Raw genomic sequence first — 18,061 nt, 5'->3', positions numbered from 1 at the left:
GTTATGGTATCCAGTTGTTAGTTTGAGTATATATGATTGAGAAACCAGAGTTTTTTGACTCTATTTCCCTTATGAATCCTTAGACATTGTTTTTCATAGGTGAAGAGTTTTATTTTTGTTTTAATCATTCTCTAACAAGCATTTAGAAATATTTTTTAGAAAAATGGGTAAGAACTAAAATTTGCAGTGTAGTTTCTCTCTAGCTCTTAGTTTTGTAGTCTTCTTTGACATATATTTTGACTGAGCCTTGTTATTTCTAGTTTTTAAAGGTAAAGTTAGACCCTCCAATTTCTTCTTGATTTATTTTATAAAATAGGACAGAATTCTTACAGGGAAGTGATAATGAAACTCCTTATTGCTAACATAATCAGAGTAATTGTGTTTGGTTGCAGGAATCTATAGAGAGCTCTGCTTAGAATCTGTAAAGAACAAATATGAATGTGAAATTCAAGCTTCTCGCCAGCATTGTGAGGTACTGTTATTTTGCTTAATTTTTAAGCTGATTTCAGTTCTTCAAGTCTTCTTCTGAGTGCAGCAGTTAAAAAAGTAAAATAAATGAAACAAAATTGAATAGTACTTTAGTTCAGCCCACTTATGCAATTTTTTTTTAATACAGTTTGACTGGAAGCTATATTGGAAATAGGACACAAAGAAAGAATCATACAAAAGAACTAAGTGATATAATTTTAGAAGTTTTGCAGCTGTCGCCTTAAAAAGACTTTGTAAAAAAAAAAAAAAAAAAAAGACTTTGTAATGATTATGTCATCTGGCATCACCAAAAGTAGTATAATTAGGATAATGTTAAAGAGGCAAAAAATGTATAACCGGTAGTTGTATTAATTTCTCAATTTTTTGATCTGTCTCCACATCTTAGGGCAAAATTCTCTATGGGGGAAAAATGGATTCTCTAGCACTGGAAAACATAGTGTTGATTTTGCAGATTACTTTTCATAAGACCTAGACAAGATCATAAATAACTAGTGAAAATAAGAATAAGTTCTATGATGATTCTTATCTTAATGTACCATATCTTTATAAACCATTAAAGTACTGGGAGTAGATAGATATAAAAATGATGGAGCTTGTGTCATTTTCTTGGTTATAACTGAGATGAAACATCTTTTGATGTTTACTGGCTGTTTGGGTTTTCTTTTCTAAGAAGTACCTATACATATCTTTTACCTTTATGTTGAGCTTTTAGTCTTTTCCTCATTGACTGTAGAGAGTCTTCATATATTCTGGATACAAATGCACTGCTGGTTATAAGCTTTGCAAATATTTTTACCCAGGCAACGGGGAATCTTTTTCACTCTTTTTAATGACCTTTTAAACAAAATTTCACATTTTAATGTGGTTGAATTTATCATCTTTCCTTTATAATACTGTATATGTTTCTTGTGTTTTCCCCACTTTGAGTAAAACGATATGTTTTCTTTTAAAATTTGAAATTTTGCTTTTTGTTGCTAAACTATCTTTAATTCATTTTTGTGTGATTAAAGTATGGATCTAATTTTACTTCTTTGCTTATGGATAAGTGATCTCACTGTTTATTACATACTTCATTGTTTCCCCACTAATCAGCAATTCCATCTCTTTTTTATACCAAATATCCATGTGTGTGCTGGCTTGTTTTTAGCGTTTTTTCCATCTATTCCTGTGGTGTGTTTAGCTCCTCTTGCATCAGTATCACAATTTCTCTTTTTGCAGCTTTCATTCTAGTAAGTTGATGACTCAATAGCCTAATAATTTTACCTTGCTCTTTTCCTTCTTACAGTTGTTATTATTATTAATTTTACTTGTTGTTTAGTAACAGCTTTTTTAAAATTACCTTTTTTACTTTTTATTTTCTGCTGCTGCATAAAAAAGTGAGTTTTATATATTGATACTATATCCAACCATGTTACCCTTTCTTAATTTAGAGTGTGAATAATATAAATAAATCATCATATAAGTAATAATGTGATTTGTGAGTAATGCTGCAGTGAAAGTGATGTATATATTCTTTGCACCCTTGGTGAAATTTAGTTGACCATACATGCATGGGTTTATTTTCAAGGCTCTCTATTTCTATTCCATTGGTCTAAGTTTTATTCTGGTACCATATTGTTATAATTACTGTAGTTTTATAATATGTTTTAAAATTAGGATGTGTGAGGCCTCCTCACATTTGTTCTTCTTCCTCAAAATTGTTTTGGCTACTTGGGGTCCTTTGTATTTCCATATGAATTTTAGGATTGTTTTTTTATTGCTGTTAAAAAGTCATTGGAATTTTGATAGAGGTTACATTGATTTTTTTTAATTGCTTTGGGTAGTATGGACATATTAACAATAATAAGTCTTCCAACCCATGAACATGGGCTTTCTTTCCACTTATTTTTGTGTTTTCCTTAATTTCTTTCATCAGTGTTTTATATTGTCAGTATACAAATCTTTCACTTTAGTTTATTCCTAAGTATTTTATTATTTTAGATACTCTTGTAAATGAGATATTTAATTTCCAATATCTCCTTAATTCTATCAGTTTTTACTTTATATATGTGTGTGTATATATATATATATAGAGAGAGAGGACTTCCCTGGTGGCTCAGACAGTAAAGCGTCTGTCTACAATGCAGGAGACCCGAGTTCGAGCCTGGGGTTGGGAAGATCCCCTGGAGCAGGAAAAGGCAATCCACTCCAGTACTATTGCCTGAAAAATCCCAGGGACAGAGGAGCCTGGTAGGCTACAGTCTATGGGGTCACAAAGAGTCGAACATGACTGAGAGACAGAGAGGGAGAGGGAGAGAAAGAGAGTCTGTATTAGCACACACATATTAAAATTTTTGTATTATTAATGAGTGTAACATTTTATCCTTTTTTTACACCCTTTTGTCTCTGTAACAGTGATTTTTGCCTTAAAGTCTATTTTGTCTTGACAGTTAAAGCAGGTACCCTAGTTTTATTTGGCTTGGCATCTGCCTGATAAGAGGTTTTTTCATTCTTTATTTTTTTTCATCTCTTCACTTTTTTCTGGCCTTGTATTTTAGGTGTATTACTTATAAATAACATATACCTTGATTTAAAATAAAACTATTCTAACAATTTTTGTCTTTTAACTGATAAATTTAGTCCAATTATTTTGGTATTTAAGTCCAACCTATTCTGTGTTTTTAATTTGTTCTTCTCTATCCTTTTTTAAAATTCTCTCCTGACCTTTTTTTGGTAAGTATGTGTGATTTATTGAGTTTTAAAATTACATCAGAAATTTATATCCTCTATTTCTATTTTATTGATTACCTCCACATTTTCCATTTCTATATTTTAAAGATTATCTTAAATTTTCAGTATATATACCTCCATTAGTAGAATCTAAATACCAATCAATAGCTCTGTTCTCCTCGATAAAATTCCTATATAAAGGACCTTAGAACTCTAACTGCAGTTACTCCCTCCCAAATTACAAGTTATAGTTCACAATTTCTCACCTTTCATACTTTAGATGAGATGTTACTTTGATCTCATAGATTTAGTTGTGTTTAAGTTTATACATATTTTATTAATACTAGTTACTTGTTCACTGTTTTTTAATTATTAAATTAATTAATTTGTCTGTATCAGATCTTAGTTGTGGCATGCGGAATCTTCACTGCTGCATGAAGGATCTTTGTGGTGCGCAGGCACTAGAGAGCGTAGGATCAGTAGTTGCCACATGCAGGCTTAGTTGCCTGGAGGCACATGGGATCTTAGTTTCCCAACCAGGGATTGAACCCGTATCCCCTGCATTGGAAGGTGGATTCTTAACCATTGGACCACCAGTGCAGCCCCTTGTTCATTATTTTTGAGTTGCAACCCTTCCCTGCAGGTTTATGTTTTGCTTTTTGAAGAATATCCTAGGCACTCCTTCCCTGAAAGTCTTTTAGTTCAGTTTTTATTTGTTCAAAATAGCTTTATTTGTAAACGTTGTGGAATAACAGTTTAGGGGGTTATAACACTCTAGGATGACAGTTATTTCCTGTTAATATTTTTAGGACCTTGCTTTCCACAGTCTGTGCTAGAAGCCTACAGTCATTTGTAGATATTTTTTCCCTTTCCCTCACTGGCTGCAAAGGCTCTTCTCTTTGTTCTTCAATTTCTGTACCGTGTGTCTCCACAGGATTATTTTTCTCTCTTGACTTGGATTTGTTGTGACTTTTGCATCTCAGAATTTGTTTTCCATTAATTCTCTTTATGTTTTTTTTTTTTTTTTTTTGGCCACGAGGCATGTGGGATCTTAGCTCCCTGACCAGGGATCAAACCTGCACCGCCTGCATTGCCAGGCGAAGTCTTAACCACTGGACCGGCAGGGAAGTCCCTCCATTAATTCCAAAAATTTCTCAGCTGTTAACTTTTCTGGTATTGCCTCTCTTCCATTGTCTTTACTTCTGTCTTCTGGAACTCTAATAAGTCATATGTAAGTCCTCATTCTGTCTTTCATACTGCTTAATAGTTAATTCATATTTTTATTCAGTAAGTCATTATCAGACATTCTTCAAAGCCTAATTCTGCTGTTTCTTATTTCTGCCAAACCTCACAGTTTGTTTGCTTATTTCATGATTCTGGAGGCTTTATTGGTAGGAATTCTGTGAGCCTTGGACAGAAGACGTGGCTCTTCAGGTTGTGTGTATGTGTGTGTGTGTGCATATGCTCAGTCACGTCTGACTCTTTGCAACCCTGTGGACAGTAGCCCTCCAGGCTGCTCTGTCCAGGATTCTCCAGGCAAGAATACTGGAGTGGGTTGCCATTTCCTCCTCCAGGGGATCTTCCCAACCCAGGGATCGAACCCTGTCTCTTGCATCTTCTGCATTGGCAGGCAGGTTCTTTACCACAGTGCCGCCTGGGAAGCCCCCTTTAAATAGTATCTGCTTTTTTTTCTGCTGAATTTTTTTAGCCAGGTATCCTTATCTGCCACCAGCACATGACTGCTTTAGTTTTTTGGCTTGGGATTTTCTGTGTTTAAATCTCAGATATGTAGAAATCAGACCTGAGATGATATATGTTTAGGGAAAACTTTTTTCTCCGCTTATGCTCTGTGCTGAATTTTCCTCAGGTGGATCGTTTTAAGTCAGCCTTTTCATAAAATGTAGTAACCCTTCAGAACCATACAGGGATCTCAGCTACCTCCAAGACCTTTCTCTTTTAACCAAACAGTCACTAAAAACCATGCCTCCTCTGTTCAGTAACCAACAAATACCCTCAAGGAAACCACAGTTTCAGTATCAGGTTAGCGTGCTGGTTTCTAGCTCCTTGTTTATGTTTGGTCCTTGGGGATATATCTTATTTTCTTGAGAGATTAGCTATATTTTTAAAAAGATTTTGTGGTATTCTATCTAGAATGTCTAGATGTGTTGGGAGTTTTATTTAGTTTTGTTTTTTGTGAATATCTAGTGCACTACATTGCCATAGATAAAAGTCAACAAGATACATTTAAGTAATGTTTTTTCTTAGGCAATTGTAGTGATATTCTCTCTCTTCCATCGTGTTTCAGCTTTAGAAAGTCCTCACTTCTTCACAGAGATGCTGAATAGTTACCTCAATTTCTTCTGGTTTAGTTATGGTTTGATATTTTAAATGTTTAATATATAATTACTATTATAATTAATCTGTTTAATTATATAACTAATTTGAAAATACTCGTCAGTAGTTCAGGGACATTTTTAGATAGGAAATAGAAGGTGAATAGGAGCTTTAAATATTTAGAGTGTTATGTGTTTTGTATTCACTTTCATTTTAATGCTTACAACAATTTTATAGAATAGGAATTGTCTTGATTGTTATGAATGGGTTAACAAAGACTCAGAGAGGTTAAATAATTTGCTTGGGAGTCACACAGTTAATAAGCAGCAGAACAAGGATTGAAACCCTTGTTTTTCTAGTTATTTATGTGGTTTAGTGTTAAATCTGAACTTTCTCATACAAGGCTTTGTATCTGCTTATTCCTTAGTTCTTCATTTGACTTATTTATTAATAATGGAAACAACCCCTGGGACGAGGGAAGTGGGAAGAAGGAAGACACACTGCTAGTTGTCAGAATAAAAGATTGATTATCAGCAGATAGAAAAGAGGGGCCAGGGCCAGAGACTAGACAGGTTCACGCAGGTATGCACACAGAGAGTATTCCAAAAACCACAGAGGCAATCAAGGCAGCAGATGGTTTGTGTCAAATTAAGGAAGAAAATCATATTTATAGAATACTGTAATGTGCCTGAAACACTAAGATGGGTAGAGATGCTTTATTTAGGTTATCTCATTTAAGCCTCCCCATAGAGCTGAAAATGAGTTTTAAGATGTGATGGCAGGTGGTAGCAAGGTTTCAGCCAGGCCCTTAGGGTTCAGGGTTAGCATTCCTATTTTTAAAAATTGGTGAGAGCTCTTTAGAGCTCTGATTTTTTTTGGTTTTCAATTCATTTGATTATTTTCTTTCTGATTATAACATTAATAAGTGTTTGATGAGAAAACTTGAGAAATAAGTCTAAAGAAGAGAATAAAAGCAACCATAAATTACTAAGCAGAAGTAATTACTGTTAATAAGTGTGCATGCATTCTCAGTTGCTCAGTCATATCCAACTTTTTGTGACCCCATGAACTGTAGCCCACCAGGTTCCTCTGTCCATGGGATTTCCCAGGCAAGAATACTGGAGTGGGTTGTCATTTCCTTCTTCAGGGGATCTTCCCAACCCAGGGATTAAACCTGAATCTCCTGCATACAGGCAGATTCTTTATCACTGAGCCACCTGGGAAGCCCTAATTGTGCGTATGTTTGTATAATTGTTTTTCACATAGATGGCGTGACTCTATGTATACTATTTGTATTCTAACTTTTTTATAAGCAGCATTTCATAAGCATATCTTTATTGCTCTAAATACTTTTTTTTTTAAAGGGTCATTTTGTGTTTTTTGTTTATTTTTAAAAATTAGAAGATGGTTCTTATAAGGCGCTAGCCTGCCATCTTCTTGATCAGCTGGCCCCCCCCAAAAAGGTCTCTTTCTTGCCTCAGCCCCTTATCTCTCAGATTCATTGGCCTGTTGTGCAGTGAGCAGATCAAGCATGGACTCAGTATCAATTTGGCTTAGCCAGCCAGGATCCTGCTGCTTGTGGCTAGCTGATCCTAATCAAGGAATATTGGGGCAAGACCCTAGCAGCTGCTGGGACCATTTGTCCAGAGGTTCTTTCCTTCAAGATTCCCTGCAGTGGCCTGGCTGCCCCCAGTGCTTGGCAGTTGAGAAAAGGAACAGACAAACTTCTACTAGTTGACAGACTGGGATTTTGTTTGTAGGGTTTCATTAACGACAAACCCAGCCCTGCGTGAGATAGGTCTATAATCTCTTCAGAAACTTGACATCTTCCAACTCAGTTCAAAATTGAGTGAGCATCCAGGAAACCACTGGCTCATTCACTGCTCTGATGAACCCGGAACCCAGAACAATACAGAGTTATGCACTTAAAGCTCAGAAAAGGATGCAGAACAGTACGTGTAAGATCAGGCCACGCTCCTTAGCACTTTAAGAGTTCAAGCCATGAGCCTTTGGAGTGGGAGCACTGGCTCCAAGACCCTAGGCTACTAGAGACCTAACCCTAGGTGGAATCAAATAGAACTCACACAAAGGAAACCTCTGGAATACAAGACCCTGCATCACCCAACCACCAGTAGCACCCTGTGCAGGACACCTCATCTAAACAACAAACAAAACAAAAAATACAAACCAAATCATCAGCAGACAGGAGTACTGCCTCATCTAGCCTTGCCCATCCGAGGAAAAACAAACAAATAAACACACAGCACAAATCTCACCCTGTATGAAGCTTACACAAACCACTGGGACCAACCTTAGGTGGGCAGAAACCAAAAGGAAGGAAGAATTCAACCTTGAAGCCTGGAAAAAGAAGACCTCAAGCACAGTAAGTTAAAAAAGAAAAAATGAAAAGGCAGAGAAATACCACACAAACGAAGGAACAAACTAGAAACAAAGAAGTCCAAATAAATGAAGAGGAAATAGGCAAACTACCTGAAAAAGAGTTCAGAATAATGATAGTAAAGATGATCAAAAACCTTGAAAACAAGATGGAGAAAATGCAAGAATCAATTAACAAAGACCTAGAAGAATTAAAGAATAAACATGCAGAGACAAACAACAAAATTACTGAAATTAAAAATACTCTATAAGAAATTCAGTTCAGTTCAGTTCAGTCGCTCAGTCGTGTCCGACTCTTTGTGACCCCATGAATCACAGCACGCCAGGCCTCCCTGTCCATAACCGTCTCCTGGAATTCACTCAAATGCAATGTCCGTCGAGTTGGTGATGCCATCCAGCCATCTCATCCTCTGTCGTCCCCTTCTCCTCCTGCCCCCAATCCCTCCCAGCATCAGAGTCTTTTCCAATGAGTCAACTCTTCGCATGAGGTGGCAAAAGTACTGGAGTTTGAGCTTTAACATCATTCCTTCCAAAGAAATCCCAGGGCTGATCTCCTTCAGAATGGACTGGTTGGATCTCCTTGCAGTCCAAGGGACTCTCGAGAGTCTTCTCCAACACCACAGTTCAAAAGCATCAATTCTTCGGCACTCAGCTTTCTTCATAGTCCAACTCTTACATCCATACATGACCACTGGAAAAGCTATAGCCTTGACTAGACAAACCTTTGTTGGCAAAGTAATGTCTCTGCTTTTCAATGTGCTGTCTAGGTTGGTCATAACTTTTCTTCAAAGAATTAGTAGCAGAATATCTGAAGCAGAAGAACGAATCAGTGAGCTGGAAGATAAAATGGTGGAAATAACTTCAGAAGAGCAGAATAAAGTAAAAAGAATGAAAAGAACTGAGGATAGTCTCAGAGACCTCTGGGACCATATCAAATGCACCAACATTTGAATTATAGAGGTCCCAGAAGAAGAAGACAAAAAGAAAGGGTATGAGAAAATTTTTGAACAGATTACAGTTGAAAATTTCCCCAACATGGAAAAGGAAATAGTCAATCAAGTTTAAGAGGCACAAAGAGTCCCATACAGGATAAACCCAAGGAGAAACACGCTAAGACACATACTGATCAAACCAACAAAGACTAAACACAAAGAAAGAATATTGAAAGCAGCAAGGGAGAAGCAACAAGTAACATACAAGGGAAACCCTATATGCTTAACAGCTGATCTTTCAGCAGAAACTCTGTAGGCCAGAAGGGAATGGCAAGATATATTTAAAGTACTGAAAGGGAAAAATCTACAACCAAGATTACTGTACCCAACAAGGATCTCATTCAGAATTGATGGAGGAATAAAATGCTTTTCAGACAAGAAAAAGTTAAGGGAATTCAGTACCACCAAATCAGCTTTACAACAAATATTAAAGGGACTTATATAGTCAAGAAATACAAGAGAAGAAAAATGACCTACAAAATCAACCCCAAACAATTAAGAAAATGGCAATAGGAACATTTATATCAATAATTACTTTAAATGTAAATGAATTAAATGCTCCAACCAAAACACACAGACTGGCTGAATGGATACAAAAACAAGACTGGTATATATGCTGTCTACAAGAAACCCACTTCAGATCTCAAGACACATATAGACTGAAAGTGAGAGGATGAAAAAGTATATTACATGCAAATGGAAAGCAAAGCTGGATTAGCAATCCTCATGTCAGACAAAATAGACCTTAGAATAAAGAAGACTACAAGAGTTAAGGAAGGACACTACATAATGATCAAAGAATCAATTCAAGAGAAAGATATAACAATTATAAATATCTATGCACCCAACATAGGAGCACCACAATGCTATGACGCTAAATATCAGTTACAAGAAAAAAACTGTAAGAAACACAAACACATGGAGATTAAACAACATGTTTCTAAATAAACAACAGATTACTGAAGAAATCAAAAGGGAAATCAAAAAATTTCTAGAAACAAATGACAAAACACAACTCAAAACCTATGGGATGCAGCAAAAGCCATTCTAAGAGGGAAGTTTATAGCAATACAATCCTACCTTAATAAACAAGAAGAACATTGAATAGACAATCTAACTTTACACCTAAAACAACTGGAAAAAGAAGTACAAACCCCCCCCCCCCCCCAAATTAGTAGAAGCAAAGAAATCATAAAGATCCAAGCAGAAATAAATGAAAAAGAAATGAAAGAAACAGTAGTAAAGATTAATAAAACTAAAAGCTGGTTCTTTGAGAAGATAAACAAAATTGACAAACCTTTAGCCAGACTAATCAAGAAAAAAAGAAGAATCAAATCAACAAAATTAAAAATGAAAAAGGAAACATTACAACAAACAGTAGAGAAATACAAAGGATTATAAGAGAGTATTATGAGCAACTATATGGCACTAAAATGGATAACCTGGAAGAAATGGATGGATTCTTAAAAAAATTCAATTTTCCAAGACTGAACCAGAAAGAAATTATGAACAACCCAATTACAAGCACTGAAATTGAAACTGTGATCAAAAATCTCCCAAAAAACAAAAGCTCAGGACCAGATGGCTTCATGGGAGAATTCTGTCAAACATTTAGAGAAGAACTAATGCCTATCCTTCTAAAATTCTTTAAAAAAATTGCAGAGGAAAGAACACTTCCGAACTCATTCTACAAGGCCACCATCACCTGATACCAAAACCAGACAAAGACAACACGAAAAAAAGAAAACTACAGGCCAATATCACTGATGAACATAGATGCAAAAATCCTCAACAAAATTTTAGCAAACAGAATTCAGCAACACATCAAAAAGCTTATATACTATGATCAAGTTGGGTTTATTCCAGGGATGCAAGAATTCTTCAATATATGAAAATCAATCAATATGATACACCATATAAACAATTTGAAAGATAAAAACCATATGATCATCTCAATAGATGCAGAAAAAGCCTTTGACAAAACTCAGCACCCATTTATGATTAAAACTCTTCAGAGTGGGCACAGAAGGAACCTACCTCAACATAGTAAAAGCCATATATGATAAGCCTACAGCAAACATTATTCTCCATGGTGAAAAACTGAAAGCATTCCCCCTGAGATCAGGAACAAGATAAGGGTGTCCACTTTCTCAACTATTATTCAACATAGTTCTGGAAGTCCTAGCTACAGAAATCAGAGAAGAAAATATGGGGAGGGAGGAGGGTTCAGGATGGGGAACACATGTATACCTGTGGCGGATTCGTTTTGATGTACGGCAAAACCAATACAATATTGTAAAGTTAAAAAATAAAATAAAAAAAATAAAGAAGTAAACCTCTGACTGTTTGGAGATGACATGATACTGTACATAGATAGCCCTAAAGATAGTATCAGAAAATTACTAGAGCTAATCAGTGAATTTCTCAGAGTTGCAGGATACAAAATCAATATGCCAAAATCACTGGCATTTCTGTATACTAGCAATGAAAATCAGAGAAATTAAAGAATCAATCCCATTCACCATTGCAACAAAAAGAATTAAATATCTAGGAATAAACTTACTTAAGGAGACAAAAGAACTGTACACAGATAATTATAAGACACTAATGAAAGAAATCAAAGATGACATAAACAGATGGAGAGATATTCCATGTTCCTGCATAGGAAGAATCAATATTATCAAAGTGACTATACTACCAAATGCAATCTACAGATTCAGTGTGGATCCCTATCAAATTACCAGTAGCATTTTTCACAGAACTAGAACAAAAAATTTCACAATTCAAATGGAAACACAACAGACCCTGAATAGCCAAAGCAGTCTTGAGAAAGAAGAATGGAGCTGGACGAATCAACCTTTCTGACTTCAGATTATACTACAAAGCTCCAGTCATCAAGATAGTATGGTACTGGCACAAAAACAGAAATATAGACCAATGGAACAAGATAGAAAACCCAGAAAAAAACCCATGAACCTATGGGTACCTTATTTTTGACAAAGGAGGCAAGAATATACAATGGGGCAAAGACCGCCTCTTTGATAAATGGTGCTGGGAAAACTGGATAGCTGCATGCAAAAGAGTGAAATTAGAACACTTCTTAACACCATATACAAAGATAAACTCAAAATGGATTAAAGACCTAAATGTAAGACAAGAAACTATAAAACTTTTAGAAGAAAACATAGGTAGAAAACTCTACATAAAGCAAGATCCTCTATGACCCACCTCCTAGAGTAATGGAAATAAAACAAAAGTAAACAAGTGGGACCTAATTAAACTTAAAAGCTTTTGCATAGCAAAGGAAATTATAAGCAAGGTGAAAAGACAACCCTCAGAATGGGAGAAAATAATAGCAAATGAAACAACGGACAAAGGATTAATTTCCAAAATATACAAGCAGCTTGTACAACTCAATGCCAGAAAAACAAACAACCCAATCATGAAGTGGGAAAAAGGCCTAAACAGTCATTTCTCCAAAGAAGACATACAGACACATGAAAAGATGCTCAACATCGCTTATTATTCAGTTCAGTTCAGTTCAGTTCAGTTGCTCAGTCGTGTCCGACTCTTTGCAACCCCATGAATCGCAGCACGCCAGGCCTCCCTGTCCATCACCAACTCCCGGAGTTCACTCAGACTCACGTCCATCGAGTCAGTGATACCATTCAGCCATCTCATCCTCTGTCGTCCTCTTCTCCTCCTGCCCCCAGTCCCTCCCAGCATCAGAGTCTTTTCCAATGAGTCAGCTCTTCGCATGAGGTGGCCAAAGTACTGGAGTTTCAGCTTTAGCATCATTCCTTCCAAAGAAATCCCAGGGCTGATCTCCTTCAGAATGGACTGGTTGGATCTCCTTGCAGTCCAAGGGACTCTCAAGAGTCTTCTCCACCACCACAGTTCAAAAGCATCAATTCTCTGGTGCTCAGCTTTCTTCACAGTCCAACTCTCGCATCCATACATGACCACTGAAAAAGCTATAGCCTTGACTAGACGGACCTTTGTTGGCAAAGTAATGTCTCTTCTTTTGAATATGCTATGTAGGTTGGTCATAACTTTTCTTCCAAGGAGTAAGCATCTTTTAATTTCATGGCTGCAGTCACCATCTGCAGTGATTTTGGAGCCCCCCAAAATAAAGTCTGACACTGTTTCCACTGTTTCCCCATCTATTTCCCATGAAGTGATGGGACCAGATGCCATGATCTTCGTTTTCTGAATGTTGAGCTTTAAGCCAACTTTTTCACTCTCCTTTTTCACCTTCATCAAGAGGCTTTTGAGTTCCTCTTCACTTTCTGCCATAAGGGTGGTGTCATCTGCATATCTGAGGCTATTGATATTTCTCCTGGCAATCTTGATACCAGCTTGTGCTTCTTCCAGCCCAGCATTTCTCATGATGTACTCTGCATATAAGTTAAATAAGCAGGGTGACAATATACAGCCTTGACGTACTCCTTTTCCTATTTGGAACCAGTCTGTTGTTCCATGTCCAGTTCTAAGTGTTGCTTCCTGACCTGCATACAAATTTCTCAAGAGGCAGATCAGGTGTTCTGGCATTCCCATCTCTTTCAGAATTTTCCACAGTTTCTTGTGATCCACACAGTCAAAGGCTTATTATTAGAGAAATGCAAATCAAAACTGCAATGAGGTACTACCTCACACTGGTCAGAATGGCTGCTATCAAATAGTCTACAAACAATAAATGCTGGAGAGGGTGTGGAGAAAAGGGAATGCTCTTGCACTGTTGGTGGGAATGTAGATTGATGCAGCCACTATGGAAGACGGTATGGACATTCCTTAAAAAACTAGGAATAAAATCAGAATAAAACCAACATATGACCCAGCAATCCCACTCCTAGGCATATCCAAAACTGAAATAGACACATGTATGCCATTGTTTATAGCAGTACATTTGTAATAGGTAGAACATGGAAGCAACCAAGATGTCCATTGACAGATGAATGGAAAAAGAAGTCGTGGTACATACACACAATGGAATATTACTAAGCCATAAAAAGGAATGCATGTGAGTCACTTCTGATGAGGTGGATGAACCAAGAACCTATTATATAGAGTGAAGTGAGTCAGAGAGAGGAAGATAAATATTGTATTCTAATGCATATATGGAATCTAGAAAAATAGTACTGAAGAATTTATTTACAGAGCAGCAGTGGAGAAACAGAGAATGGACTTATGGACATTGGGAGAGGGCAGGAGAGGGTGAGATGTATGAAGAGAGTAACATGGAAACTTACATTACTATATGTAAAATAGTTAGCCAACAGGATTTTGCTGTATGGCTCAGGAAACTCAAACAGTGGCTCTGTATTAACCTAGAGGGATGGGGTGGGGAGGGAGACGGGAGGGAGGTTCAAAAGGGAGGGGATATATGTATACCTGTGGCTGACTCATGTTGAGGTTTGACAGAAAATAGTAAAATTCTGTAAAGCAATTATCCATCAATAAAAAAATTTTTTTTTTCTTCTAGTTTTATGAAGATGTAATTGACGTATAGCACTGTGTAAGTTTAAAGTGTGCATCATAGTGATTTAATTTATAAGCATCATGATATCATAAGTTTAATGGGCAGCCATCATCTCATATAGATACAAAATTAAAAAATAGAAAAATAAATTTTTCCTTGTGATGAAAACTTTTAGGATTTACTCTTAACAACTTTTGTATATAACACACAGTGGTGTTAATTAATCATGTTGTACTTGTTTATTTTATAACTGGAAGTTTGTATCTTTGGATGGCCTTCAACCAGATTCCCCCTCCCTAAATACTTTTAAAAATCTGCTTTTACTGGGTAATGTGTGTACATATTTCTGAAAGCACAGGCTTGTAATGCAAAACAGCGGTCTCACTCCCATCTCTGTGTTCTACATGCAAGCAGCAATTGTCTATGTAAATCTTTTATCTACTGCTTCTGGAGTTTAGCCTCATTTCTAAATAATACCAGTTTTGGATAGTACCTTTTGAAAGCTGAGGATTCCATAATAGTTCCCCTTATCTCATTCTTCTGATATTGTTATGTCATAATTTTTGTTTTTGTCGTAACAATAATTATTTTTTACTGATCCCAGAGTTATGCTTTGCTTAAACGTCCCTTCTTGTACAACTGTGTTTTTTTAACCTTGGAATTAATTGCTTCATTTATTGTTTGTTAGTTTTCTCTTGTTTATCAGTTCTCCCCAGAGACTCGAGCAGATTTATGAAAACCCCCAGTGCCATTTTCCACATGGTCAGATGCATCAGGTAATCCGTGAGACCCATTTCCTTCCGGAGTTCTTCATCCTGGGAGCAAGTCTTCCATCCCTGGACCCCGTTCCTTTCTGCTCCATCTTTCAGATACTTTCTATGCCAGCTGCATCTCTGTCTTCATGGGTATCTCTTCACAAGTAAAGTAATTCCCTTTACTTCTTTCCCTGCTAGTCTTGCTTTCTTTTTTCAGTTTTGTTGAGTAGCTTCTTGGGAAAAAGTGTATAGAAGTTAGTTGTTTGAGACTTCTTGTATTGGTTATCTATTGCTTTATAATAAATTACTCCAAAATTTAGTCACTTGACACAGTAATAAGCATTTTATTTTTCAGTCTTTATGGTCAGGAACTTGGGAGCAAATTAGCTGGGTGGTTCTGGCTCAGGGAATCACATGAAATTGCAGTGAAGAGGTCAGCCAGGGAAGCAGCTATTTGAAGGCTTGACTGGGACTGCAGGAACTGCTTCTACGGTGACTGACTTAAAGACTGGCAGGTTGTTGCTGGTTGTTAGTTGGAAGCCTTATTCCCATAGGCCTCTCCACAGGCTTACTGAGGGCCCCCATGACCTTGTGACTAGCTTCTCTGGGAGTGAATGGTTTACAAGAGCAAGATAGAAGTGACAGTGTTTTTAATAACCTAGATTTCTGCCACATTCTGTTCCTTACAGATGAGTCATTAAGTCCTGCCCACTTTCAGGGAGACAGGAATTAGGGTCCAGCTTTTGAAGGGAGGCATGTCAAAGATTTATTGGACATGTTTTAAAACCCTTAACATCTTTCATGTCCAGAACCATCTTTTAACTCACCCTTCAGAGTATGGAATTCTAGATGTAAGTAATGATGTTTCCTCAGAATTTTGAAGGCATTTTTCCATTGTCTTCTAGCCTCTAGTATTGCTTTGAGAAGCCTGTTACCATTGTGAATCTTGATCCTCTGTACATGACCTGTTTTCTTCCTGAATAGCTGTAAGATGTTTTCTTTATCCTTGATGCTATGGAACAGCAAGGTGATATGTGCTTCTCTTTTCATTCATGTGAATACTCAGAGGAACATTTATATCAGGAAACATATCTTTTGCTCTGAGAAGTTTCTTACATTGTTTCTTCTCCATTATTTTCTGTTTTCTCATTTTGGAACTCTTCCTGGTTAGCTGCTGAACCCCCAAGATTGATCTTTGAATTTTTTTATATTTCATATATATATTATATTATTACATAGTATTTAGATCTTATATATTATATTTTTATTGTAGTTCCCTCCACCTTTTCCCTTCATTCTTATTTTATTCTTTTTAAGAGTGTATTCAACTTTCTTTTCCAATCCTTTTACTAAATATTTTATTTCCATTCTGTATTTAATTTCCAAAAGCCCTTATGTCCTCTGATTACCCATTTTTTATACTTTTTCCAACTCCTATTCTCCTACACTCATGGGTGTAATCTCATCCTTTTATGGGTATTAAATGCAGTTGTTTTAAACTTTTTTTTTCCGTATCTTGACTTGTTCCTGTTTGTTTATACTTCTTTTTTGTTCATTTGTCTCTCTGTGTTTCATTTTGATGCTTTTCACAAATAACTAGCCACCTTTGGCCATCATTCATATCTAGGAGTGAGTCAATATAATCTGCCTGGGTGCAGAGCTTGTCAGCTGCTGAGCTCTAGAAGTTTTCTTCTCACTGGTGAGCCTTTCTCTCTTTAGGGCTTCCCATGTATTTTCCCCTATCCAGACCCTTCTTCATTTCTTTGTAGATTTGGAAGTATGACTCAGACTTTTCGAATATTCGCCCCTCTCAACTTCTTTCTTTACAGAGTGCCTGTGTGTGTATAGTGTACATAATGCAGATCTTAGGGTTCTGTCTCAGTTTAGTTATGTTCGGAGGTTATGGCATGGCATTGTGCTCCTTCCTTTGTTTGATAACTGTAAGTGTTTGTTGATTTATTTTGTACTTGTTTTCTGTTTACTTCATTATGTCTTTGGGAAGAGAGAGTTTATGATCTGGATTCATTTGTAATTTTACTGTAGCTTTTTGAATTTTCCCCTACTTTTTGAATTCTGAATGTTTGTTATCTGCAGAGTAGTAGTATGGATGTACAATAATTTCTGTAGCCAATACTCTGTTATTGGATTTTACTTTGTTCCTGGTTTTATGCATTACAAGTATTGCTGTTGTGGACATCCTTTTCCATGGAACATTGGCCAAGGTTGTTATTTCTTTAGAATGGAATCCTCAGCGTAATTACTAGATCAAAGGATGTAGTCAGTGAAGTCCTTAAAACTTATTTGTAAGTTACTTTCTAAATTGTTGAGTTGGTTTATATTCTCTGTATCAGTTGGCATTGTATATTTATTTTAAATTAATTTATTAATTTTAATTGGAGGCTAATTACTTTACAGTATTGTGGTGGTTTTGCCATACATTGACATGAATCAGCTATGGGTATACCTGTGTCCCCCATCCTGAATCCCCCACCCACCTCCCTCCCCATCCCATCCCTCTGGGTTGTCCCAGTGCACCGGCTTTGAGTGCCCTGTTTCATGCATTGAACTTGGACTTGTGGTCTGTTTCACATATGGTAATATACATGTTTCAGTGCTATTCTCTCAAATCATCCCACCCTCATCTTCTCCCACAGAGTCCAAAAGTCTGTTCTGTGTATCTGTGTCTCTTTTTCTGTCTCACATATAGGGTTATTGTTACTATCTTTCTAAATTCCATATATATGTGTTAATATACTGTATTGGTGTTTTTCTTTCTGGCTTACTTCACTCTGTATAATTGGCTCCAGTTTCATCCACCTCATTAGAACTGATTCAAATGCGTTGATTTTAATAGCTGAGTAATATTCCATTGTGTATATGTACCACACCTTTCTTATCCATTCATG

General features: G+C 36.5%; 1 protein-coding gene across 5 annotated transcripts in view; it reads left to right on the top strand.

Annotated features, from left to right (window-relative positions):
- The window catches only part of BRMS1L (BRMS1 like transcriptional repressor), a 44,199-nt gene that overhangs the window by 9,330 nt on the left and 16,808 nt on the right, over window positions 1–18,061 (top strand). For all 5 annotated transcript variants that reach the window (XR_015149733.1, XM_086363562.1, XM_086363561.1 and 2 more), the window contains exon 4: window positions 393–472. Coding sequence is in view for 4 of the 5 variants with exons in the window: in XM_086363562.1 (XP_086219688.1) it covers window positions 393–472 (80 nt within the window). In the remaining variant the exon portion in view is untranslated. The remainder of the gene's footprint in view (window positions 1–392; window positions 473–18,061) is intronic.

Source organism: Bos grunniens, chromosome 21, assembly GCF_055505025.1.
Source record: "Bos grunniens cultivar Pamir isolate PY7600 chromosome 21, Bosgru_T2T1.0, whole genome shotgun sequence".
NCBI lineage: Eukaryota > Metazoa > Chordata > Mammalia > Artiodactyla > Bovidae > Bos > Bos grunniens.
The sequence above is the reverse complement of the archived record's forward strand: the minus strand, read 5'-3'. Positions and strand labels throughout refer to the sequence as shown.